This window comes from Pungitius pungitius, chromosome 2 (genome assembly GCF_949316345.1).
Source record: "Pungitius pungitius chromosome 2, fPunPun2.1, whole genome shotgun sequence".
NCBI lineage: Eukaryota > Metazoa > Chordata > Actinopteri > Perciformes > Gasterosteidae > Pungitius > Pungitius pungitius.
In genome coordinates, this window is record NC_084901.1 from 29,280,982 (window position 1) to 29,308,966 (window position 27,985).

Genomic DNA, 27,985 nt, shown 5'->3' on the forward strand with positions numbered 1-27,985 from the left:
ACCCGACATTCTCGGCCCTTGACAGAAATGCCCCTCGCCCCCTTTATCGTCTCAGTAATCGTTTTTCCGGTCCCGTTAGTCCACGATGTCCGACTTCAACGGAAGTCCTTCCGACAGGGGGATCAAATGCATGCAAGATTCTGCACCCCCAGGGAGCGCTCCATCTATTTTTTCATTTAGTTAGGTTTGCATCACTGACGTTGCACTGGTGTCTCTTATTTGCACGTTTTTTTTTTTAGTTCATCCCTTTTCTTTATATTTGCGTCATAATAAAATAGGCCAATTTTGGCTGTCGGGTCCCAATTCATGTGGCTCTGGGGCTTTTAGGAGATTGAAGGGGTTGATGAATAGGAAAGGGGTCTTCCCTAATTATTATTTTGAGAAATTACCCCATTATACTTCCTCTATGTACAACCAAAGCCATTATGCGCGACACCCTCTGTATTCCAGCACGAGCGTCGTTTACGTTCCCCTCCTAGCGGTGGTTGGGTGTTACTGAATAAAACCCTACAGAGACACCCAGCCGATAGAGCAGTAGAGGGAGGAAAGAGCGGGGAGGGAGAGAGGGAGATGAGCATCTTGTTCCAATGAAACACCGAGCAGTGTGACGATGACAGCGAAAGGCAGACACAAAGGTAAATGAACGTTACGCATAACCTGCGATCTTTGGTGTTGTGGTGCTGCTGCGGACGGGGACGGTGACACGGGACGGTGTTGCATGTAAGCATCGATGAAAGGAGGGGGGGGGGGGGTAGAAGGGGAGAAAAAGAGAGGGAGAGCAAGATGCTACGGGGGACTTGTCACTCGCGGACTCGTTGCTTTTGTGTGTGTGTGTGTGTGTGTGTGTGTATCTGTCTTTGTCTTCATTTTAGTGTGTCTGTAGCTGTGCGTAGTAGCGCCTCAGTGTTGGACGGACCTCTTCTCAGTGGAGGCAGGTTGGGGGCTTGGGGAGGACACAGGGGGGTCCGGGCTTAATTTTTACCCAATTTGAGTCAGATAAACGAATTATTCAAAGGGCGGGTAGCCTGACAACTTTGGCAAGCTGAGTGCGCACCTCGGGACCCAATGACTTTGGCTTTGACTGTGTGGGCTTATTAGATGGAATCAGCCAGATGTTCGCTGATGTGCCGTTTAAAAAACAGAAAGGAAAAAATCACTAGTGCACATAACGGATTTACCAGTGGTTTTGAGTCGACGTTGTCTCATCACGGCCTAAAATATCAGCGGCTAATTGCGCTTTAACCCTGCGCATCGCTCCTGCACGTCCGTCTCCGAGGTCTCCCTGGCTTCCCCCTTCCGTCTTCCAGAGTGCTAAATTTGAGTTTTTCGAGATGATGCGCAGCGCATCGAAGCCCTTTTACCAGACGCTTATAATGCATACTGTCTTAATGGTGTCATTGCATCAGTGGATTATGGAATATTTAATGTGTTTATGAAAGTGTCAATTTACGCATATATATGGGAGGCGAGGAGGCGCTCCGCTTTAGTTATGCATGCACGGATTGCCGTACTTATCGGGTCACAACGAGGCTGGCATGGCTTCCACGCGCGCAGACTGTCACATGCGACGAGGCCTGGCTGGCTGGCTCCCCTTAACAAACTCGCACGGTCTCTCTACCGGAAGAAGCGGAGCTGACAGTTTGATGCGTCGCTCGGGCATGCCCCGGTATTCCGTGCTTGCGTCGCGTTGGAGGGGGGGGGGGGGGGGGGGAGTGGGCTGGGGGACGCGGGGGCGCTTGCATTTTCTGCACGTAGGACTTCAAGACTGCATACAATTGCATAGGGGCGGTAAGGCCAAGTCATGATTCACAACAAAGAGACACAGCATGCAACCAAATGATCACCGACCCCCAATCCGTTGATCAGGCGTTTCCCTTTACCGCCAAATCACCGTGTATATTTTCACATCTTTGCATGTTAATTTGGGCTACTGGAGTTCCACTGCCTCAACATTGGAACACCCCCCCTCACACACACACACAGCATATGGCCCTTCCATAAAAAATGCGCAGCTAAACAACACAGGCATTCATCAGTCAGGTGAGAATGATTTAGTGCATATGGAGCTGGCTAGGGATAGGGCAGCATCAGTCAAAGAGATCGCTCAGGCCGGATGCACTGTGGCTGGGTAGTTCCCCACGTTATGGATTTTATTGGTATTCAGTAGAGGAGTGCACAGCGACGCTGCCAAAAGGACCAGGCATACAGAGGAGTGGACGGAGAGGCAGATACTGTGGGGGCGAGGTGAGGGAGAGAGGGAGGGAGAGCATGTGACAAGGCCTTGGAGGAGGTGAAGATAGGTGCGAAAAAGAGGAGCAGAGGGAATAGAGGATGAGGCGACGAGAAAGAGAGAGAGAGAGAGAATCACAAGGGTAGCATGTTACACTGTTTCACAGTGCTGTGTGGCAGGACAGCATCCTCTGACTTAACCAATGGACCTGTCATGCGAACCCGCCTGTGTGAGTGTGCCAATAACAAGCAGTGACAGAGGCAAACTGTGAGAATGACACTCGGAAAAGTTTAGTTCAGTAACTACTGAATTACAACTTAAAATAGTCTCCACCATACACTACCTTTACTGTTCATAATACAGGGTATTTTATGATATTTAGTGGAATAGTTTATATATTTTGTTGCAAACTCACACCAGACCCATATATGTATCTACAATAGGGCAATACAGAACTTAACTTCATCATAGAAACGAGACATGATGCTCCCGAAGGACGACCCTGTACTTGAGTCAACAACAGCAAATCTTGGGTGTAAAATATGGACTTGATGTTATCTGCTAATAGGGTCGAGCTGGCATCGGTGATGCAGTGACTACAAACTCATACGTACGATGCAAGTCCTTAGTTCTGACAGTGTCCAGCCGGGAAATGCTAATGTCGGATTCTGAAACATGTGAACACAAACAGAATGTGGCCCACAGATAGTGATGAACATGTCCCATCTTCTGCCTCATAGAACAGGCATCACTAACAACAACGATGCCTGTATTCCATATATCTGCCAGTTTCATGGTGTTAAGCATCCTAGCCCACTGTCATGGCCTAAAGTTGCAGAGCTTAGAGCAGACACGCCGTGGAAAAGGTGTATTGGAATCTTTGTCTTGAGGAATTGTCCGATCAGTCGAGATATGAAAAGCTCTATCAGATAAAAACACAAAGCATTTCGTTGTCACAGCCTCGTCTTTGTAAATGTAAAGCCCAACAGAAAGCAATTTTGAGATATCCCTTTTGGGTTTGGGTAACTATTAATGGACGCTGTGGTAATGCTTTTTTAGAATAAAGATTAAATAATTAACCAATTGAAAGAAACGTTTTCCACTGAGACATCCCATGCATCAGAAGATGGAACGAGTTGACACAGAGATACAATTGTACTTCATAAGACAAAATATATTTGAACGCATTGCAATCCTACTCATGGTGGATAATTTGCTGTGTCAAACACAGGTGTGACTGATAACATTCATCATGGCTGTGCGCCATTCAGCCGCTGCACTGTGGAGGGCCCCTGTAATGTGCAGGCTGGCTCTCTGACATATAGCCTACCTCTTCACCGAAATGAAATAGGCCATTAATGATGTGTATAAGCTGTACTTATCCTGTTTTGAGAAGTGGAACGGTACAATGAGAGATATCTATGCAAAATGTTATGCCTGAGAATAGAGATGGATCAACACAATTTAATAGCAACGTGGATGTGAACAAAGCATATCAGCACAGGTTTATCATTATTTAATTTATGAAAACAGACGTTTTAGGTGTCCAAGAATGAGATGATGTTCATTTCATTTTTTGCTGTTAAAGACAAGGTAAACCCAATCAAAAAGGTAGACAATCTTTGCAAAATTGCCTCCCTGAGAGGTGCAATATATGTGATTCAGAGCATTAAGATAATGGAAACAAGCAACTATCTCTTGTAAAACGTTTTAGTTGAGCAGAGAATGAAGTTGTGGCTGTGGCTCAGAGGTAGAGAGCCGTCCTTCAATCACACGGTTGGATGTTCGATCCCTGGCTCCTCCAGCTCATGTTGGACGACGCCATACAAGTGTAACACCATTTACCACTCACCATCCCTCTCTATACAATCTAAAAACACGTAACCACGGTTAGCCAAAGGCTGCATTGTGCTCATAAAGCAGTTATAGTTGCTTACACCATCTGGACAGATGGCGTAGAAGCAAAGTATCAACCATCATGTCCCCCTGAGGGACAGACTTTTAGCTCTGTCAGCACTTTACCTGCTGTTCGCGACGTTAGCATCATTAGCACTGTTAGCATCGCAAGCTTCCCGCCGCCCGGCTCAGGAGCTCCCCTGTTGAGAACCATTAATGTCAAGCAATTGAAAAACTCCCAATATCCCATTTAGCACCTTTGACTGTGGCGAGCAATGTTATCTAAGATTGGCGGTTCGATCCCTGGCTCCACTAATCCATCTGTCCTTTGTCCTTGGGCAACACACGTAACCCCAAAATTGCTCTCGGTGCTGCGACTACGGTGTGTTAATGGCGTGAATGCTAATTACTAATGGGCAGATGGCCTTGTGTATGGAAACTCCTGTCATCTTTGTATGATTGATGTGAAAAGGGTGAATGGTAACATTGGTAAAAACACAGTGGTTGGAAGACTAGTAAAGCGCTTTCCAAGTACAGTCCATTTACCATTTGCCTTCAAACCTTCAGGAGAGTTTAAATCTCACAAACCCTGCCGCCTCATACTTGTTACTTTTAGAGTAATACCTGTCGTAGGAAAATGCTGTACTGCGTGCTAGCTCAGTGACGGACAGAGCTAAAAGAGAGGGCTTTGCGGCCAAACATCTTGTCATAAATCGGGAAGCATGTTCGAACAGGCTGCACTGCCTGATACAACAGTTCAAAAACACTCGCATATACATGTGCAAGTAGCAAGCTAATAGAATGGCTTGTTGGAAACCGAAGTTCCTTGCCTCACATTGAGGAAGTAGTCCCTATTAAGTGCAAGTATGGGATATTTATTGTTTACCAATGATGACTTCTTAAACATATCAATGAATGTGTGGAGAGCGTTCACCGAAGCTGAGTGCAGCCATATCCAATATGCACACATGCACTCATGCATTCTCAAACACTCACACACACATTACCTCTGGCAAGGCTTGGGGCACACTGGGCATATTTCCTTTTAGTGTAGCATGCTGTCCCTTTCCCTCATAGTTTTCTCAGAGTTATGTGTGTGGGTGTGTGTGTGTGTGTTGGATTTTGGTGTTATTATTGTGAGCCAAGGGTCCCACCTTGACAGGTCTCTGTGTGTCCTTTGGGGAGGGTGGCAAGGCAAGGGCTATTTATAGATAAGGTACTCCAGAGATATCGAGAGAGAGAGAGAGATAGAGAGAGAGAGAAAGAGAGAGAGAGAGAGAGAGAGAAAGGGATTGTCTAATGAGGACAGACTGTTAGGGGTGGGCCGTTGTTTCTGTGTGTGTGTGTGTGTGTATGTGTGCGCGCGTTTGGGTGTGTGTACACAGATGGTCCTTCATGTGTGTAGTGTGCATTAATTGAACAACTTCAAACACATTTCTAGTTGTGCCCCCCCCCCCCCCCCCCCACCACCACCACCACCTTCAAAGACCCGGGGATCTACGTCAGTTGATCTGGGTCAAAGATGGTGGATCAACACACACACACACGTGCATGCCAATGGTCTTATGTCTTTGCAATCTCGAACAGCCTAATTTTTGCTCCAGACAGAGCACCAGACAGTCTGCTCTGACACAGTATTGCACTGTAATGAACAGACACATAGCGTATGTAGGCTGTTTATACTGTACATGCTTCTGTCATTACTTAGCATGGACAATTTGAGTTCAACTTTTTGCATATTAGCTGCTCACCGCTATAGATGCTATGTTGTATAATTATCTGACAACCAGATGATGGGAGGGGGGGGGGGGGGTGGATACCCTTTTCTTTATTTTTCGTTATCTATTTGGTCCTATTTGGCAACTTTAGGACTGACACAAATGAGGACAGATGGATCATGAGTGACTCCTACAGTCATTTCTGCAATCTGTCTGCTCTCGCTCACTGTCACTTCCTCCGTGCTGCACCAGCACCACCTCTCATTGTGAATAGTGTTCCTGTGTTATGAAAACTAATGGAATATTCCCATTATTAACGTTAGCCATTAGAGGCTGCACACAATACCAGGATGATTCTGATCATATTCTGCTCCAGTTAGGCTATTTGGTCAGGCCAAACTAATTAAGCAGATTTGGTTGAAAGCCGTGTCATAGTTTTTTTTGTTGCTCAGGCTCCCCCTCACTGCGCTGTAGTGAAGAGATTTTTGGCTGAGCTGGCACCTTTGGCGCGTAATAAATTCCACACAGGGGAGTTCGGCTTTGTAGAGTGGGCCAGAAGACCAAAACAGGCTGAAAATGCTTTCACCTCTTTGCTCGCCGTGCGCTCGCCGTGCAACGTGTGAGTGGCCGCTTGTTGTGGAAAGGGTAGTTCTTTCCACAACAAGTTATGGTTATGGTTAACCCTTTGCATCTCATAAATGTACAAGTACAACAATTTTTTTTCAAGTACCACATGTTTTTGTTCACATGATGAATGAATGTATTGTTTGCAAAAACAAACGCCTGTCTAAAGAAGTGCAGACACCAAATCTCCGCCAGGCTGATTTTGAAAGACCACTGCTTCATTGCTTGATTGAACAAATATAACCTGCGATTGGCATCAGCCCCCCTCCCCCTACTGTGTCTTTGGCCGTGGGGGTTCACTGTTTTATTACCAGTGGAACTCTGAGCTGCTGGTGATGACAGTTGAGTTCAGTTGAGTTCAGAGTCACACTCTCACTCACACACACGTGACCAATCCCTTGCATATATCCTCAATCTTCATCCCTTCTTCTCTTCGTCTGCTGAGAGTGGTGCATTCATTTCTAAAATAATTCTGGATAGCTGGATGAATAAATAGATTATATTATAATTAGCATTGATCGTCAATGCTGCAAACAGCAACACCGGGAGCCAAACAGCCACCATTACTCAGAGAATACTCTCTCTCTCTCTCTCTCTCTCTCTCTGTAACACCCACAAGCACATGGCATATCATTATACAGAATGACTTAATTGGTTGGGGTTATAGTCCAATGCAGAGTAGACCGAGGAATGCCTTTGTTACGTACAATATCAAATAAAGTGTCATTTTGCATCATGATTAGCTGACTTCAGTTTGTTGTATTTTCCAATCAATGGGCTTTCAGAACATTTGGGGTTTTTTTTTTTTAGGATGATGGGCTTTAAAATAAATGGATTTTTAGTTAAAAGGGACATTTTCTGGATTATTTAGGAGGGATAATTGGCCGTTGCCATGGCACCGATATTTTTGTTCGTTGACCCCGTCCCTTGTTTTCAGTGGTTGCAGAATGTGGATTACCTGTTTGTGGCAGTCCATGTTATCTGCAGCCCTCCTCTACTACTCTCCATCAGCTGATAGATGTTTTCATGATCATTTATGTTAGCATATTAACGTCCATGACATTTGCTGCCAAGGCCCTCCCTATGGTTCTAAATGTTAATAATTATAAATAATAACTGTGAATAATTAAGTTTGTGAACCGTTTGTTCTCCTCTCACACAATCTGAAACTACAACCATTTCTGTTTCTGAATGTGGTGTCATGCGCAAAATGACACAGGAGGACCCTCAACAGAAGGACACTCGGATGAGGTCGAACTAGAAAAGTCTGTTAATTGCAGAATTTGGTCAAACGCTGCATGTGCTGCAGTGCTTGCTTGAGTGTGTGCACCAAGCGAGCAGGATTAGTTGTTCCGTTTATTGATGACTTGGTGGAACTTAGGCTCAGAAATCATCTATGTGTAGGATGGTAATGAGACTAGCAGTTCAAGTATTTTGCGTAAACGGATTCAGTTGTTTTCCAATCTTTGTGTATGAGGTGGCTTCCTCAACAGCGGCTGCAGAGAAAGCAGTCAATCCCAGCTGCTTCTTTTCCCGCTGCATATCCTGGGTTATTGCTTGTGCATTCAGAAACTGCTCAGACTTGTGTACGAACTGGCCTCAGTCATTGACTGTAAGTAGGCCGGCTACATCACACCACTTGAAACCACTCAACGTTTGGAGTTTGAGTGGTGCTGTTTGTTCTGCACAAAATCCAAGGACAAAATGTGTTGAGACCCTGTTCTCGTTGTCAGCGTAAGACGACACATAAGGATCATCTGTTAGAAACAAAAACGTATGATTAAGGTGATGAAGCCATGACGCTTCATTGAGCAGGTCAGGGGATATTCAATTTAGCCACTGCAAATGTTAGATTCATATCCAAACGATAGCTAAACTAATGATGCTCCTGTCAGCCGCAGCAGTACTTTTAATGCTAACTTGCAAATACTAGCGTACAACAAATACCGGGCTTGTATCAAGTGGCCCATCAGCTGACTAACATGTGATGCACAGTTGTACTGATACAATGCATATGCAATGCATATACTGTAGATCATAAATGTGATCTTTCTGTCAACCAAATTGTGCGAGGAAGGAGAGGAAACCCCAACATTCATAATGTGCCGCTCAAAACTAAACCCCAGGCAGCCTTCCACTTCTCACGTGTGCTTGAACGTCTTTGGATTGGTGGGAAATTCAGAATCGATCGAATTGTGCTCTCATCTCATTTGTCCGGTGCAGGAGACCTTTTTGGTTTGGCTCTCCTCTTTCTCATTCTCCTAACTGCCAAGTATAGTTTTCCCAAGTATAGTCCCTTCCCCAAGCTCTGTGCCTGTGCCGCTCCACACTCTCATACCTGCCCTACTTTCACACTTCTCACACAATTACCCGAGGTTCACACTCATTCCCTCTCGTTTCTCTGCTCTCCCCCTCTGTTTCTCCCTCCTTCACGGCACACAGAGGCCAGAGTAACCAGACATATATAAAAACATACACACATTGAGCTCATGCCTGCGTGCTCCTCCAAACTAATACTGTTACTTTGGTTTTACTGTGCATGGGTCTTTTTGTGAATTGTACCAGCATCACTACAGCGTGTAGCACAGTCCAGTACTGTACAACGCGGTACACTAACACAAGGAGCAATGGAGGAGGCAATTAGCCACTGACCGAGCACAGTATTTTTTTGTAAGCACATTCATTACAGTAACTTATTATTCTGTCTTATGTTCTCTGACAACTTTCCGTGCGTAAACAATTTTTATCATACCAATTACTCCTAACCTAAAGCCTAAGGCGAAACTAGTTTAAATATGTATATCCACTGAACCTGCAGCTCGGCCACACATGGTGTCCTGGGATGTCTCACGGTGCGCTTGGGAGTTGTCCTCAGTGTTCCAACTCATGCAGCCCTACGGTGCCTTTAGATACTTAATGGTACCCAGAGATGCGTTGGGGTTAATGCGCCCTCGGATGTTCTGCCGTGTCTTCAAGTTCAAGAAGAATTCCAAATTCCAAATTGCTAGGTGGTACTTAAATAACTAAACTAACCTATACTAACCTAAAATAACTCAAACTCAGAGTAACTATGGTTTGTCAGAGGCAACTTACATCAACAGTCATATTTGTTGTGTTGTGTTGATTTAAGGTGATTGCAACTGATTTGTCCTTCTCATTTAGCATTTTCTGCCCAAATACTGCTTCAGTGGTGATTACATTTGCTGTGGTGTTGGAGCGGCTTTTTACTGTAAAAATGAAATAAAATGCGAGTGTCACATTCATTTGCGATGATGGACATCAATGGGGAAAGCTCAGCGAAGATGCTGGGGCCCGTTAAAGTGACGGGAAGAGAGGGAGTAAGAGGAGTGCTACGAAGAAGAAAGAAAACAGGGAGACGGGGCAGGAGGAGAGTGTCCGCAAAACAGAGACAAAGCGACAGTGAATGAAAGTGTGTGTGTGTGTGTGTGTAGAGAGAGAGAGAGAGAGAGAGAGAGAGAGCCAGGCCTAGTTTTGAGTGTATGATCTAGGCCATTATCTGTGTTAGCACTGGTGGGGCTCCAAGAGGCTCTGTGGATTCTGCATAACAATACATTTTGTGAGCTTGTATTTTTCTGTGTACCACTGTAGGCTCAGATACACACACACACACACACACACACACACACACACACATACTGTATGCGATCATGCGTGTTAGCGCCACTGTGCCATACATGATGTACGTATGCGCCCCTGTGCCTTTGGTTTCCTGCCACTGAGTTTGGGACTGTTTGTTAGATCCGCTCGTGTTCGTGTGCGTGTGCCTGTGTGCGTTTTGTCGATCGTGTCTTCGTATGTGTGTATGTGACTCCTCACGTGCAGCTGTGCGCTCCTGCTGTATCACCCCCGTCGTCAGTCAACCCCCCTCTCCAGCAGCGCCCTGGGGGCCTTCATTATGTAAGAAAGGCATTACTGCAGAACAGAGGCAGGCAGCCCTGATAACTCTGGCAGACCCTGCTTCAGTACAACTGGCTCAGGCCTCCACAACACAAACACACACACACACACACACACACACACACACAAACACAGTCAAAGGCTGCAGCAGAGGTGTGATCAGGATAATGGTGAGAATCAAGGGCCTCTCATGTTTGTGGGAAAGCTTGATAAAAAAATACAGGAAATGTCAATAAATCCTGTTCTCCGCAATAACAATCTTCTTTTTTTATTGTGTGTCAACTCTTCTCCTTCACTTACATCCATAAATCTATAAACCCATTCAAACTCTCCTCCGCCGTCTTAATCTAAAATAATACCTCCCATTCTTAATCCATCTTCTTTCCTGCATCATTGATCCCCTTCGGTCTCCATCTCTCGGTGCACTTTTTTTCTTCTCACTTCCACCTCCTCCCTTGCCTTTTCATCCCTCCCCACACCCTCCCTCTGCAGCGGTCCCCTTCCCCCTGGCCCATCGGCTCACCATGAAGGAGGTGTTCGACGCCGAGGGCCGGCCGCGGGTGGACATGCTCAAAGCTCACCTCACTAAGGAAGGCCGGCTGGAGGAGGCAGTGGCCCTGCGCATCATCGATGAGGGCGCCGCCATCCTGCGCCAGGAGCGCACGATGTTGGACATCGAGGCGCCAGTCACGGGTATGTCGTTGTGATGAAGAGTGCAGGGGTTTCCTCGTGAATTAGAATGATTTAATTTGGTTGGAGAGCAGTTTCTTAAAATAAAAGCCAGACCTGATTTAATTGAAGTGTTCAACATCAAGCTGAGTTGAGTTTAGCAGAACCACTGAATACGTAGAGGTAATAACTCATTAATTAAGGTACCATGACTCATCTGGTTAATCTGTATAAAAAAACTCACAGTTTTATGGCTATTATTTTTACTATTTACTGGCTAAGAAATAGCCCCGTACATAATCCTCCCTAAAGCTGTGAACTCTGTTTTTTGCCATTCTGTTTATGTATGAATTAAAGAAACAAGAAAAAGCATGTGAGTAAGTGAGCTTTAATTGTGCTGGACGGCAGATTTTGTTAACTTTAGTCAGCGAGGCTAACTGTTCCCCCTGTACTGTATATGTGCATGACAGGCAGAGCGATCAAGAACTTTTAACATCTCGGGTTCAGATAGCGACAGTCAGACTGAAAGAGGCGGACAGAAACAAAGGGATGCAGATGCGGAGCAAAAGGCTTTCCATTTGTTCATTAACCAGAACCATGTATCTGCCAAGCTTTGAATACGAACGCTTCTTCGGTCCCACTTCACTGAGAGAGCCGACTGACACTCGACCCCCTCACAAAGGCAGGCTGTAGCTTTGTTAATGTCTGCATGGATTCCCTCCCTCCCTCCCTCTCCGAAGGGAGGAAGAGGGACCGGTTTCCCAGATGCAGGAAGGCAGACCCAGACACATCTACCTATTACCACTGCTCGGTTAATGCACCTTTGCGTCCCTGCATGCGCGTGTACGTGCGTGTTTATGCAAATGCTGGAGGCGAGATAACTCGTAGATAACTGCGTGGGAACTACGGCCCACGCAGAGTAGCAACTTTGCTCCATTTCACAGGTACAGATCCCCGTGGACGAGGACAGAGAGACGGGCAGATGGAGAAACGCTTGATGCTGCTTAGTACAGAGGTTCTCATACCATAGTGAATCAGCCTCCAGCTTTCTCCACTCTTACAGTTTCTGACCCATCCGAGTGTATTTTGGTTTGAAGTTGGCTGTGATTTGAAACTGACAGGGGGTGCAGGTTCTTGTGGGGAGGGGTTTTTAAGCAACGGCGATGTCAAGTAGATATATTCGTAAAAGCTATGCACTTTGATCGAGTCTCTCTAGAGGAGGACTATGATAGACAGACTAGTCCATGGACAGGCGGGGGGGGGGGGGGGGGGGGGGGGACGGCTGACATTCAAGGCCTCTGGGAGAATACTGAGGCAGGTCTTAGAAGGCAGACGGGTACGGCTCAATTTCACTTATGCCATTTTTTGCATTCCCAATTCCCAGCTCAAATTAAGCTGAATGCTAAGAAGGAGACACCAAAAAAAGACACTTACATTGCGAGCAGATGGAGGGACAGGCAGACGCACCAGCCGGGCGAGATGGCCATCGTATGAGTTCCCCCTCTTGGTGGCAGAGGGGAACTATGAACTCAGACGGGAAAAGGAAAGGCCAGGCAGATGGCACGGGAGGCGGATGGGAAGATCACACAGACACGCAGTCCTGAAGTCTTTCAAAATGCAAAGTGTCCGGCATGTGAAGCCTGATTTGAATTTGATCCCACATCTAACTGGGAACCAGTCTGTGGGGAAATCAGTGGAAACAAGGCGATTGATATAGAACCAGAGTCTATGACGCTCCATCAAGGAAACAGTCAAAAGTCTCAGATGTGAAACTTCCCTTTATGTCATGCAGTGAAGGCAGCTGTTATCTTAAAACACACGTGGCACATTGTTTAACATTAATTAGTAGCACGAGGGCTACAATTAGTAATGTTTCATTGTCAATTAAAATGGCCTTGGTGATCGCTTTGGCAGAGAAACTCAATACCTGTATCTCAAAATATAAATACAGTCCATTAACATTAAACATGAAATCACCGGTGTGTTCCTCCACTGGTGCCATTGAAACACATACCATAACATTATTCTTCTTCTTTTTCATTAGACAGGTGAGTGGAGTTTCTAGATCAGCAGACATAGCAGACATACCCCTACAAATGCAAATCAGGCCATATGGAGCCACTGAAGCAGAGAGGGTGCCACGCGCTTTTTACTTAATCATGAAAAACAACAACATCTGGCGGTAGAAAAGCGTCGCCCTTATGACCCCCCCACCCTGTTGTGTGCGGCCTCAACAGTGTGCGGAGACATCCACGGCCAGTTCTTCGACCTGATGAAGCTGTTTGAAGTGGGGGGCTCTCCTGCCAACACTCGCTACCTCTTCCTAGGGGACTACGTGGACAGGGGCTACTTCAGCATCGAGGTGAGGGTTTCCACCGAGGCACTCACTCCAAGGTTACACTATTCTATTGGGTGTGTAGCCACACAAAAATACTGCAAGCTGGCTTTAATGTGTGTACAGGCAGCTCACAACTAAATCATCAGTCTATTGTACAGTTTCTAGCGGCAAGGTTTTTTCCACTACGCAGGTGTACAGTTACCACACTGTGCTGTATTTAATTATTTACAGACCTACAAAAAGGTACTTGAGATTAACATTGACTCGCAACAGTGCGCGTCTGAAAATATGAACCATGAATGGATGGTTGAAAAGTCAGCATTTAGGGTATAGTGTCCTGCGCCCGGAGATATGTGAAGAAACGGGCTGGGGATGGTACGACATGTCTGTAGAGTATTTGTGTGGGTCATCTGTCGGGCAGAAACGCTCCGCTGATCTGCAGTGTAACTTGAGTCCACTCAAGAATGCCACAAGCAAACGGTGCACGTCGGAACCCATTCATTGGTGTTTCCTCTGTGAGCTCAATCAGCACGCCTTCTTTTGGGGAGAATCTCATCAAGATCCCGTTCACGTGGATCTTTAGACCGGGTGGTCTCAGCTCAACATATGGTTCACAATCCTTGTGACGCCTCCGATCTGATTCCCCGTGTCTCGCTTTGAAATCTCAAATTTGAATTTAATGAGGTGAACGGAAAGAGAAATGATTACACCGCTTCCTCATACAGTCACTTGCTAGCAATGATGTAATAAGGATATATTTGTTTTCCCTGTAGTGGTTTTTTGTATTTTTAAAGGAACAGTTTTTCGTGCCTGGTAATACTTCACAAAAGGATTGTAAGAAGGTGGTTAGAGGCTGGCTCTGAGCCAACGACACAATCCGCTGCTATGACTGTACCTTAGCTCCTAAAATGTGAAACTTATCCTTTGAGCCTATAGAGATATAATAATTAAATTGCAGAATTACAGAATAGAAGTGGAAAGTCGAGATTCACAATTGTTCATCCTTCCATCAGATGTGTAATCTTTATTTGGCATGTTTGCAGTACATGTGTTTGCTGTTAATAGCAAACAGGTGGAGCCGTGCGTGACTCAGTTGTAACAGCGTGAGCTACGGTTGTAACGCAGCTAAAAGGGGCATCGAACCAATTGTTTTCATGGCAAAGCAACACTATTTGAGTGAAGCAATAGCTTTTGTTGATGTTTATTTTGTCACAAGGATATCATCAGATAATGTATAGAACATTAGGGTTACAAGTTACATGGCAACTGAAAATGTGATAAGCTAAATTTGTAGAATTCATGTTGCAATAAAATACCATAATTCATTTGAAATGTACTTTTCTGGTATATTGAATGCTGTTTTTATGTACAGCTACCTATCTCCAACCAAGTTTTATGCTTTTGTCTTCCCTGGTGAACCTTTAGTGTGTGTTATACCTGTGGTCTCTGAAAATCCTCTACCCAAAGACGCTCTTTCTTCTACGGGGAAACCATGAATGTAGACATCTGACAGAATATTTTACCTTCAAACAAGAATGTGAGTAGCCTGCGTTTGCTCCTAATGTAGTGTGCTCCTTCTCCCTTTCTCTGCCTTTGTGTTTGTACCACTTTCACCTCGAGTACTTTTGTTCATCTCTCCCTCTAAGCCTAACCCTCACCTGATCCACATCCTGCTCTTTTACAATTTACCACCTTTTCTGTTTAGGTCATTATAAAGCAAAGCGAGCTGCAGCTGACAATTATAATCAGTTTCTATTCATCTGTAGATTATTCTAATGAATGGCACAGTCTAACTTGAAAAATAGAATATCAGCAAATATTCACTTCGGAGAAGCTGCTGGAGAGCTGACTCTGCGATGAGGATTCTATGAACATGATATGAAGCCATAAGGCTGAGGCTGTCCGCTCATCTTTCTCACCACCCGAATAGCCGCGTAGAGAGCTCCAGAGTACAAGAGCAGACAGTTAATTCATGCTCACATAACCCTGTTAACGCCATAGCTTATGTAATTGCACAATCAAGACAGAGGTTACTCCACGCTCTCTCTCATAGAGAAGCGTCCAGGAGGACGGGCTTCCACAAAGTGGAGAAAAACAATCGTTTGGCCCCTTCCTCACACTTTTCCTCTTGTGTTGTTGAACGTTTACCTCTTCAACATGCCTCGTTACGGTCGCTGAGGCAGAATTAGACCATTTGCCGCTCAGGGAAGAGGTTGAAAAAACTTGTCACTTGTTGCAGATTGTTTTCTGTGGTGTGACTAATCAATACAGTGTGACTGTTTCGGTCATGAAGTTGTGTTTCTCCTGGGTGCTCCCCTCTTCACACTCCCCCCCGTCCCTCATCAACTCCTTCTCACCCTCCTTAGCTTCATTCCTCTCCATCTTTTCCTCCCTTGCACGACCTCTCGCTCCGTCCCGCCGACTCTCCTCCCTTCTTGTCCGAGAGTGGCTGATTAGCAGCAAATTAATTTGGCCCCTTAATGATTGGCTCAGGGACTTGCTCTTCTGTGTCTGATTGGCCAAGGGACAAGGAGGCTGATTTCCCCTGGTGCTCGTGGCGAATAGTGGTCGCCCTCAATTGCCATCTGCTGCGTCTACGCGTGTGTGTGTGTGTGTGTGCGCACGCACCACAAGTGTGTGCAGGAGAATGTACTGGGACTGAATGCGTCTTCATAAATGTTTAAGTATCCGTGTGTGTGGAAGAGGCTGAAAAACTGGTGAACTAGCAATAATGAGCCCTTGCTTTACACAAGGCAGATGGAACGGTTGACAAACTACTACTAGCTGTCTTTGACACACACACACACACACAAATGCGGGTGTACCGTGGTAGTCTGCAAGACAGGCTCTGATTTGTGTACATGTCCTCCTCATGTCCTCATTCTCTCCCTTCTCATCTCTCTTTCCTCCTGCCTTGCCATCTCCCTTCCTTCCTCTCCTCTCCTTCTTCTCACTGCTCGTGACCTCTCCTTGTTCCCCTGCCCCCCCCCCCCCCCCCATCAATCTCTCTCCTTCTCTTTGGTAAATTATCATTCTTCTTTTCTCTCTTGCACTCTTTCACTTCTATCGCTCTCGTCCGATCTCGTTTGAGCTATTTTAATCCTGTGAATAATTTTGTGTCAGATGTATTGTTACGCCCATGTGTGAAATGTGCTTTAAAGATGCTGCCGTATTGGATGTCTTTATTGATATCCCTGCCAAATCAAAGAGAGTTTGTTAAGTAAAAGAAAACCGGCCTCGTGGTGACTCCTCTACGCCGCTTCAAGTCTATATTTAGGGCAGATTTTGTTCACTGGAACAGTACTGGAGACTTTCCTTCCATATGTTGCCTGTACAACATCTGTAGCGTGTTTCCACCAGAGTACATGTCAAAGAGATGTCTGTATAAATGAATAAGATGCAATGAGAAAGTCCTACATGTGACCGCCTTTACACCCAATTGAACGGAGGCCTTTAGCCTTCGACTGAGTTATTGACATCCGAAGAGACGTGGAAGCTCCATGTTTGTTTTTCCCCTGTGTTCCTTGTTGCAGTGTGTTTGTGTGCGGCGTACAACAGTCACACTGAGCATCAGAGACTGAATGTACGTCAGCGAAGGATGATGCCTGTCAAAACACAGTCACCTTAAGCCCTTCTTTGTCTCAAGCTTTGAAATATCTCTCCACCCCTCCAAACACCTCCAGGTAAGATCAAGTACTCGGAGCAGGTGTACGACTCCTGCATGGAGGCGTTTGATTGCTTGCCCCTGGCAGCCCTGATGAACCAGCAGTTCCTGTGTGTGCACGGGGGGCTTTCACCAGAGATCCACACGCTGGACGACATCAAGAAGGTACGAAGAGACGCACAAACGCGTGCTGTGAACCAACAAACATGTCGTTATGAACCCAGAACCAAGCTCAATTCTGTGGATTCTAGAAGCTTCTGTCAGTACCAGCCCACTACTAACTCTGCCACAGAAACAAAGCAATATGTATATATTATTTTATATATCATTCCAAATAGTTTCCGGGGGAATCGTGTTCTTCTGTTTGAAAGCCTCAGTGTAGAGACCCAGTACATTTGGGGATTGAGAGTGGGCGGAGGACAAGTAATAAATGCTTCTCCTAGTTCTCCTGAGTTAGCCACGTTTAACAAACAAATCGTACTTGTCGAATTTCCAATTGAGAAAGTGATTTCATAGTCATTTTGAAATTTGCTATCATTAAATGTGGCCTTGAAATCAAACCCAATGGAGAGAGGATTTAAACTGTTAAAGGTAACACGTTTTGAAGATCTTATTCCCTACAATGCCAGACAATGCAATTGATGCAACGTCATTACGTTAACCTGCCTTAAACTCACATTTAGATTACTTTCATTGTTGATTATGTCAGCAACAAATGCATTTCATTTATATGGTCTGTGGACTGTAAATAACCAAAGTAAAACGGGCACAATAGCTTGAAGAACAGATTCCCCATCTTATTCCTTGAAGATGTCATTTTCAAGTGTATTTTTATATTCCAGGTCGTTTTGGTGTTAAGTAAAGCATAAAAAGAAGACATTACAGCCTTTAGACAGCCTTTAGACTGTTTGGAATTCCCTGTTCTTAATTGCACTATGGCTGCATTTACTGCTTAATGGGCACCAGCAACATGTATCGACCTTCTAATCGCCTTATGCACCGCTCAGCACTCAAACACACCTGTGAGTTCAGACAGGCACACACACCAACTCTTATTCGCGCCTTAATTCCCACATGCACTGTCAATGCAGAGGGCCTTAAGGAACCAGTAAATATAGTGAAGCTCACATGCTGTATCTATAACAGTAATTAAGCACAAAAAGGCACACACATAGACAACACTTAATCATCTAATGGCATCGTTTCCATGGTGAATCTGCTGGTGTGACATGTTCTCCCTCCTGTGCGGTGAGGGTTGCCATGGCGATGCTCTGCTCTGACAGTGTGTGTTTGCTTCTATTTTCCCTCTGATTTATCCTATATGTGCTGGTGCTTTTGTGTGTGTGTGTGATGTCAAGTATATTCTACGTTTCTTTGTAAGGGTTTGTGTTATCCATGTGATGAGCATCAGCTTATTTTTTTTCTGTGTCTCTGTGTGTGTGTTCCTTGCGTGTCCTAGTTGGACCGGTTCAAGGAGCCCCCAGCGTTTGGGCCCATGTGCGACCTGCTGTGGGCCGACCCTCTGGAAGACTTTGGCAACGAGAAGACCCAAGAGTACTTTGGCCACAACACAGTCAGAGGCTGCTCCTATTTTTACAGGTACAGGTCAAAGTACTTCTCACAAGATCCAATTAAACACAGATATTACACAAGTGGACTTATTCGACAAGAAAATCAACTTGAGTGGGAGTGGATTTAGTACAGTATTGTTGATCCCGGGGCTTATGAAGCTCAGAGATATGAACCCGATATACAAGCAAGCCGGAATGAGTGCAATACTCAAAGACCAAAAGAATACACAATAGGAACAACACTCTTTGATATTAGCAGCATACATTTGTAGCCAAAGATAAGACTGATCCCCGAATGTGCCACTGCCCGCTTGTTCGATGTGTTTCAATGAAGAGATGTGATTTTCTTCCACGAGTCTGCAATCTAATAAGTTTGGAGGACTTCAGTCTATTGGTTTTGGATGTTTGTAATGAGAGAAGAGCGAGCGAGAGGCGTCCTGCTCGCCTAAACCACATCCAAGATCCAATAACTGTTACTGGGGTTCAAACCCAGTGATCAAAGTTTACACACACACACACACACACATTCAATGTACGATGGACTACAACACACAAACACATGTACGGTTTCGTTTCAGCATGAAATCATATCCCCCCCAATCCCCGGGGAGACTGCACGGTTCTGTTGCTATGACGACTGGTTACTCCTGCCAGATACGGCCTGATATTCAGATACAGTGAGGGAAAGAAGGAGAGCAACATGGGAGGAGGGCGATGGCAGTGGTGGTGGGATAGAAGATGAAAGATGGAGGCCTTTAACAACGAGGGGCCGAAGTGTGCGGCTGTATCTCCGCTCCCCCACGTGTGGACTGAGTTGCACTCGGGCCTTATGACACGCTGCCTGATGAGGACACAGTGGTTTTCTGTGTTTAGCGAGCACAGCATCAATTGACCAACTAGTGAACGCTCAGCCCCCTGGCGACCTGCCGGCTGCTGGCTGATGCCCCCTGCTGGCTGGCCTCGGTCAGACACGGCTTTAGAAAGCAAGACTCCCTCTCATGTCACACTGCTAGTCTTTAACACTTCCACTTGATACAATGACACGGGACATGTTTGCCACCTAACTTGGTTTTTGCTGGATCTTTGTGCGCGTTTCTTGACTGGTGTAGTTGTTTTTTTCTCCCTAAAGCTTCACTTTACTTGCAGTGACTCTTTCTCGCCCTGTCTCTCTCTCTCTCTCTCTGTTTCTGTCCACAGTTACCCGGCAGTGTGCGAGTTCCTGCAGACCAACAATCTGCTGTCAATCATCAGAGCACATGAAGCACAGGATGCCGGGTAAGCTGACTGTCTGTCGCGGCTCAGTCCTTTCTCTTGGCTTAAAAGAGAGCTCCATTTAATTTAATGGCTTTCGCAGACACTTCACGTTCCAAGCTGCTATTTTTCTTTGTCAGGGAACTGGCACGTTACAGGGAAAGAGGTTCCACAGTTTTCTTCCCTCTGTCACACGTAAAGTGTGTTATTAGCAGTGTTAGAGATTGTCAGACACAGAGCACTGGCAGTCAGGTCAACTACTTGAAAACAGGTTAAGGTTTTTTTTTGTATTACCCATAAACCCATTCTTGGCATGTGTTATATTTGTGTAAATCCTCAAATGTAATATTGCTACCTTAATTGCTGCATAATGAGTTGTGCTGTCGCTGTAGTTTGTGCTATTCGGTGAACCCATTAGCAGTTTTTCATCTGTTGTGCAACTGGGCACTTTCATTATAATTCGACAATTACAAAAACTACTACAATTTAAGCTTATACTTCTAAAAACCATGTAATGCAGGGGTTAAATAGTGTATGCTTTTTAAAAACATGTCACAGCCAAGAGAAGTGACTTCACGCAATGAAACGATCAGTATTTTAGAGTTGGAATTATTCCAAAGCAGGTTAATATTCTCATTGAAAAAGTGAAAAAAAAGACCATCAACAATATGTTTGCAATCTAAAGAAAACCACTCGATCCTTTCCTACAATACAATCTCAAAGGAAACATTACTTTGCCTTGATTTGATTCTGTCCCAGTTAAGACCAAACCAAGAACCAGCCTTGTTTGCCGATGACACTGCTCTCAGGTCAGCATCGTGTTCTACTGCACAGAACGGCACCCTGGACAAACCTCCAGTGGCCCGCCACGATAACAGACCATAATGAAAGCACTCTGCTAAGAAAGCAGCCAACTAACTCTGGTGCACACACACACACACACACACATTTGTTTGTAATAAATACCCCAAATTCTTGATTACTGATGAGTTTTTTAATTAGTCCATCCTTAAGGGACCCAGCTGGCAAAGGCTGCTTTTTCACCGGGAACATATCAAATATGTGTAATCTCTGCAGTCTGTTTGGATGCTTGAGACTAATTGCACCCAGCCTTGTTTTTTTATGGCCACTAAGTCACTAGATCTGGGCCTATTTGAAAATGGCTCCGATCAAACACCCTCAGTACCCGGCTTACTGCCACTTTGGCCCGCACCTTCTTCATCTCTCCCGCCACAACCCGTCTCTTTCTGCCTTTGAATACCTTTGAAGGAAATCCTCAGTTTTCATCCCCAAAGTGTTTTATTTTGCATTTTGTCGTAACACGGGTGTTGTTTGTCTCTCTTTCCTCAGGTATCGTATGTACAGGAAGAGTCAGACCACAGGTTTTCCCTCCCTCATCACTATCTTCTCTGCGCCAAACTACCTGGATGTCTACAACAACAAAGGTGTCACACACAAACAACACACAGTTCACACACACACACACACACGCACACGGATAGCCACTGCGGTGCCATTGGTTTTAGACTCCACAGTAAAATGATGCGTCCCAGTACTGTATGTTTAACGCAATTTAGGGAACATTATTGTCCACTATCTGACCAAAGAGGCAAATGGCTTTAATGTGCGTGTGTGTGTGTGTGTGTGTGTGTGTGTGTGTGTGTGTGTGTGTGTGTGTGTGTGTCCAGCGGCGGTGCTGAAGTATGAGAACAATGTGATGAACATCCGTCAGTTCAACTGCTCTCCTCACCCATACTGGCTGCCCAACTTCATGGACGTCTTCACCTGGTCGCTTCCCTTCGTGGGAGAAAAGGGTATCAGACGCAAACACACACACACACACACACATCTTTTATTTAGAGCCTTCCACACACAGTGCATTTCTATCAATATATCATGAGGCCAATTTGTCTTCAGTGATGCTGTAATAATGAAGAAAAAAAACACCTCCTTTAGGCCAAATTTAAATCTGAGCAATTTGGCATTTTGGGGACCTTTCATTTCGAGCCGCATCTCGTGTCGAGTGAAATAGCAGCTGTCCTCGATCAGTCATCAAAAGTAAATCCTCTTCATCATAATAATGCACAATATATTCAGGATATATTTCTGTCAACTGTTTTATTGGGACAAAAATGTCTTGGATCCTCTCGCCTAACTGTGCAGTGATTCCCTGCTGGAACACAGCTGAAGGTGAAACGGTGTAAGGGATGATATGTTTCTCAAGGAAGATCATTTTAATGTACTTTATAGTACACAGTTCTTGTACCACTTTAGAGTATTCTCCAAAAATTGCAATTAGATGGGCTTTAAAAAGGGTGTACAATACATAATTACAGGATTAGGGAATCGTGGGTAACCAGCATTTAGTAAGATTTGAGGCATTTGGCTTAATTGGAAAGCAGCAGCAGAGAGATGACTGAAAATTCAAGCGTCCCCGAGGGTCCCCGACGGGTCCCCAAGGGTCCCCAGCTAACAGCAAACCGGCGGTGCTTCAACACGTCTATGACTTTGTGTGTCTGCAGTGACTGAAATGCTGGTCAACGTCTTGAGTATCTGCTCTGACGACGAACTTGTGAACGATGGAGAGGAGATCTTCGACGGTGAGGAACGCTCTACGCTGCAAATTTGATTCAAACTCTTCAAAAAAATCTATTTTGGGCAATGATAATGACAAGAAATCACACAAACTGAGTTTTATGCTGCTTGTACAGCCAGTGCAGCTGCAGCCAGGAAGGAGGTGATCAAGAACAAGATTCGTGCCATAGGGAAGATGGCTAAAATGTTCTCTGTTCTACGGTGGGTTGGGTTCTGAAATTACACACTGTATGTATCTGTGTGTGTGTGTGTGTGTGCGTGCGTGCAGCATGACATAAATGTTGCATTCCCCTCAACCTTTGCAGAATTGATTCGAAGGTCAACAGATTGTCACCATGTTTTATGTGTGAAGTGCTTTATGAGGTGGAAGTCGGTAATTCGTTGCATTTCATTGCCTTTTTAACCACACACACACACACACACACACGTACACATGAACACTGTCTCCATCTGTCTCTCAGGGAGGAGAGTGAGAACGTGCTGACCCTAAAGGGGTTGACCCCCACGGGCATGCTGCCCAGCGGAGTGCTGTCTGGGGGCAAACAGACCTTACAGAGCGGTGAGTGTTTCACACTCAGCGAAGACGATCACACAAGAAAACATACAACACAACCCTTGATACACTTTGCCCAAACAAAAATGTAACACACAGACACAGTTTGAATATCTTCTTTGGACCATCCCCTGGTTCTTCTCCTCCTCTGCTGTTCTTCTCTTCATCCCTCCGGCTCACTGACTCGCTCATCCTCTCTCCCCCCCCCCCGGCGAGGGATACCAACAACCTGCTGGTTGGGTCTGTGAGATGGAAAAAGAGAATGACAGAGAGGCAGGAGTGTGTGAGAGCTAACCCCAGCTACTGCTAACACCAGGTGCCCTCTGCCATAGTCTCAGGGCGGGTCCAAGGGCTGACGTGACATCGGCCTGAAACATGTCTCTGAGTTTTATATGCGTTTTAATACGTACATGGAACAGAGGGCTATGCTTTTTTTGCCGTTGATATGTATATCTGCTTCAATTGTTTCTTAAAGTTGTTGTTTGGTGTTGGACAGACCCGAGGGGCAGGTGTTTTTTCTGTACCTGAGATCTTGAAGGCTCCTCCCTGAGCCACGATCACCCTTTCATTCAAACGTATGCGCGGCTGCACCGACGCATGTTTCAGCCTTCACTTCCTCTCTCCTTCTTCCTTTGTACATCATCCTCTCTCCTCCTCTTTCCTCCTCTTCTTCTTTTCTCTTTGCCCATTCCTCAGCTACCATTGAGGCCATTGAAGCCATCGAGACAGTTAAGGACGCTGAAGGTAAACTCCCACTCATTTCACCGTCTGTGTATATGTGTGTGTCTGTGTGTGTGTGTGTGTGCGCGTTTTTATGTCTGTGTGTGTGCGTGTGTGTGTGTGTGTGTGTGCAGCATGGCTGCGCTTTTGGCCACCCATGTTCATATCCTCATAGATCTTTCTTACCCACAATGCAACTGAGCTCTTCTAACCCCAAATGCCTAAAAGCAGCGCTGGCTGAAGCCGCCGCACTACAACACCTGACGTGTCCACACACCACAAGAGACTCCACCACACCGTCTCTCATATGTACACACACACACACACTTTAGCACACCTCACCCCGCTTTTTCTTTTACACACACACACACACACACACAAGTGGACCTGTGGATGGGGGTGGGTTTTGTGCAGGTGGGCAGGGACACTGTGTGTTACAGTGTGTTCTTTATATTTTGTAGTTTTGTAGTTCTATAGATAAGATAAACATGCAACCAATCGGTTCCCCTGCGCACAGAAGTGACCTGTGAGATTATTTCATGATCCAATCCTTTATTCAATAGACTTTATTCGTGGTGAAACTCTGCCACATCCCACTACCTTCTTCTTTGGGATCCAAGGAGTAACATGATGATGTTCTGAACAGGTCCTACAGGTTCTCCTGTGCTATGGAACCGCTTGTGAACATGCTATTTGTGTTCAGTGTGTTTCTGTTAACTGTAGTCCTCTGTGTTTTTTACTTTTTCGCTGTCCTGAAATAATTGTTCTTTTTCGTGTTTTACGTGGTTCAACTCTAGACTTTTAGTATTATAGTATTATAAGGAGCACCGTACTAATGTCTTATTGCCCTTGATTGAGAAGGGGTTTTCTGTTTTTTTAGGGATCAAACCAACATGATTGATGAGTATTAATTTGGGAGCTGCCGGGTTCTTGTAGGCAGACTTTAGGCCAGGCTAGCTGTGTCCCCCTATATGCAGTCTCAAAGGTTAGCGCACAGACATGCAAGACAAATCAAACTTCTCATGCAATAAGCATGTCTGAACTAGAACAACGAGTGTTGAACTATTCCTTTAAACGTGTGATACTAGATAAGCTTGACCTGCATGTGTATTGGCCCTTTAAAATAATTCCAATGCACCTAGATGTTATTCATTAAAGTCGCAGAGGAAGAGGAATCACAACAAAACAATGTATTTCTTCAAAATGAATCAAACCAAAAGTCAACTTAGAAAAGTTCAAATTAAATCGAATCAAACTGACGTGAACCTGTCACCTGACTATTGTCTTTCGCTTTTAACTCTACTTAAGGTTTAAAAGAGAATTGGAAAGCATTAACCCTCAAAACAAATGTCTGACTGTCTAAAGGGGGGGATTTTAATGGTCTTCAGTAGCAAGTGATCCGGCTGATCTGGGATCAATTGCCAGGTCGCACTGATTATCAAGTTCCCTGTGAGCCACGAGGTCAAACTAGCCCCAGCTGAGTAGGCAGACAATAGATGGACATTTGCTGTTTATATGTAGATATTACAGAACCATGTTCATCCAAACCCAGGCTCAATCAGGCTTCAAACTACTGTCCTTCCTGCTGTGGAAAACGTTGAAAGCATTTGAAAGCTGAATTAAAACCGAAGACGTAATGTGTCAGAAACGTGTGCACACCGACATTTCATAAATGAATAAAAACCCGCGTTTAACCCTTCAATCCGTTCGAATCCATCAAGAGCTCCCGCGGGTTCGGATACACAAGATTCTACTTAATGCCTGGTTAAATATTAACTCTGCGCGCATGTTGCTACGTATGTTTGTTTGTGTGTGTGTGTGTGTGTGTGTCTGCGTGTGGGTGCGCGCCCTCTTGTCTTTTGCAGCCATCCGAGGCTTCTCTCCGCAGCACCGGATCAGCAGCTTCGAGGAGGCCAAGGGCCTGGATCGGATCAACGAGAGGATGCCTCCGCGCCGCGTGGGCGTCAACAGCGTGGGCCTGTCGATGGGCCGCATGAACATGGGGGAGCCCAACGGGACCGACAGCAACAGCAATATACAGTGATGGACGTACCCGACTTCCACATGCCCAGACACGCACCTGCAGCTCCAACAACTCTGATGAAGAAAATCATTTATGGATACCTGTACATAGGCATACATGCACAACAAAAATGCACCACACACACACACACACACACACACACACACACACAAACACAGTACCGCATTCACTGAATAAGCTCCGGACGACATCCCCCAACCTCCCGTGTGGCCCTGTATGTAAAGGCTGAGTCCCTTCACTGAACTGGTCGGCCCTATTTAAAGAACTACAACTCCCGTGTACCTGCACAACAAACAGGAAGGAAACAAAGCCGGAGGAGGCGCAGCTCAGCGGGTCGACGGTGTCAGCGTGACCGGCCTGCAGAGGGTGTGTGCGTTGTGCCGGGAGGCGCCCAGTGTTTGCAAGTGAAATGGGGAAGAGGAAGGGGGGGGGGGGGTCGTTGTAGACATATTTGCTTCTCTCTCTTCGATAGAGTTGCGGATATGCCTGCCTGCGTGTTTGCACACGCTTTAACAAGTCAATGTACACGCCTTTCTCGTTTTCGTTTGCAAACACAGGCCGGGCAAATTTGATGTGCAGTGTGGTGTCTGTTGCTGAGAGATGTAAGAAGATGTATGAAGATGTGTAGTCGGATCTGAGCCCTCGCTGTCCTCGTCTTCTCAGGGGGTCATTCCCGTTTGCTTTTGTAGCATTACACTGTAAACATCCTCTACAAGACAAGTAGAGTCACCTTCCCCCCACTTCCCCAGAAAAACCCCTCCTCTGGTCTCAGGCCAGCTGGTTCTCTGGAAAGGCTTGAGACGAGGCCCGGGTTGGATCTGAAGCGGGTGTTTCGGCACGACCTGTTGCGTCTACATAGGTTACATGGAGAGGTTTTGATGCACGTGTGACGGGTGTGGTCACACGATGCAAGATGCAGTCCAGCGGAGGTACAATGCTTTCTGAGTGAGACTGAGCCGGAGGGGGGGGAGTTGAAATGTGAAGTCATACTCCATTCATTCTCTTTCTACTTTCTCTTTTCTTTCCATGTTGCCGTCTTCTAACTCACAGCAGTGACGGCTGATATTACACAAGGGAAACAGATTCTTCTTGTTAAGGCAACAGCCATAACGGGTAGAAGAGGTCTGAGGAAAAGGTCTTTGTAAAGCATTTATATTAACGCATCAGTGCATGCAGAGTTAAGTTCTTTGATAATAATGTGAAGATTATATTCGTGCTCTGTGTTTCACTATGGTAGGATTTGATTTGTTTTTTCTGGCTAATATAAATTAACTGATGAATAATGAATAAATTATTTTGTACATACATGTTAATTTGACTTATTTTTTGTATTCATTTTGTGTTATATTTCCTGTTTTTTTTCCTGTTTTATTTTTCACAGCCTGTGTATCTGGTTTCTTTTGACTCTGTACAGATGACGGTACGCTTCTATTCAAAGTGTCAAGTCCACGTTCTCGCCTCTCTTCTTTGCCGATGTACAGGAGTGTTTTTTAACGATAAAAATGAATAACGATTATTAAACTGGCATTGATGAATGACCACACTATTTACAGAGGCACTGGCATTCGGGCAGCTAAAAGCATGATTGCATGGTTGAAACTGCGTTGTTTAAAGCAAAAAGCAGCAGGACACGTTTTAACAGAAAAGCCGATGTGTTGCCGTCACAATTTAAAGGAAAAAAGTGTACTCTCTCTGATCATAATTCTTGATGATTCCTCTTGTTATTTGATGATATTTATGATTCTATGATTAGTTTGCTTCTATTTATTATGGACATTATTCTTATATTCAAGCTATCTCTCTCTCACTCTCTCTCTCTCTCTCTGCTGGTTGCTCTTCATGTTGCGTTGCTCCTTGGTTGATCTTGTTGTGCTTCTTTGGAAGAGGTGAACCCACCCTGTGCCATCAAAAATGTGCCACAGTTCAAACTTTCTTTCTCTCTTTCAGGCGTTCCTCTCTCTCTCTCTCTCTCTCTCTCTCTCTCTCTCTTTCTGTTCTGATCCCCCCCAATCACTAACACTGTAAGCATGCCCCACGGGACGAACCACTTTTTTACTCTTGAATAAAATATGCATGAACCTTTGGTATGCATACCGAGCCTTTATTTTGTCCCCCCTGTGCATGGACACACATGAGAACACAAGAACTACCTCATGACGAGACATCTTTGATCATAACTTTGATATTCAGTATA

At 45.2% G+C, this 27,985-nt stretch overlaps 1 protein-coding gene across 3 annotated transcripts; it reads left to right on the plus strand.

The window, feature by feature from the left end:
• Positions 1-493: 493 nt before the first annotated feature.
• On the plus strand, positions 494-27,874 carry LOC119210564 (protein phosphatase 3 catalytic subunit alpha). Of its 3 annotated transcripts, none has more exons than XM_037460711.2 (14): positions 494-635; positions 10,879-11,079; positions 13,293-13,417; positions 14,819-14,930; positions 17,077-17,222; positions 18,517-18,656; positions 19,826-19,903; positions 21,230-21,324; positions 21,568-21,693; positions 22,402-22,479; positions 22,591-22,675; positions 22,936-23,033; positions 23,724-23,771; positions 25,613-27,874. In XM_037460711.2, the coding sequence occupies exons 1-14, from the start codon at positions 611-613 to the stop codon at positions 25,789-25,791; spliced, it is 1,536 nt and encodes a 511-aa protein (XP_037316608.1). In that variant the 5' UTR covers positions 494-610; the 3' UTR covers positions 25,792-27,874. The 3 variants fall into 3 exon arrangements, with proteins under 3 accessions (XP_037316608.1, XP_037316609.1, XP_037316610.1); XM_037460713.2 differs by lacking the exon at positions 494-635 and adding an exon at positions 10,406-10,556; XM_037460712.2 differs by lacking the exon at positions 23,724-23,771.
• Positions 27,875-27,985: the final 111 nt, after the last annotated feature.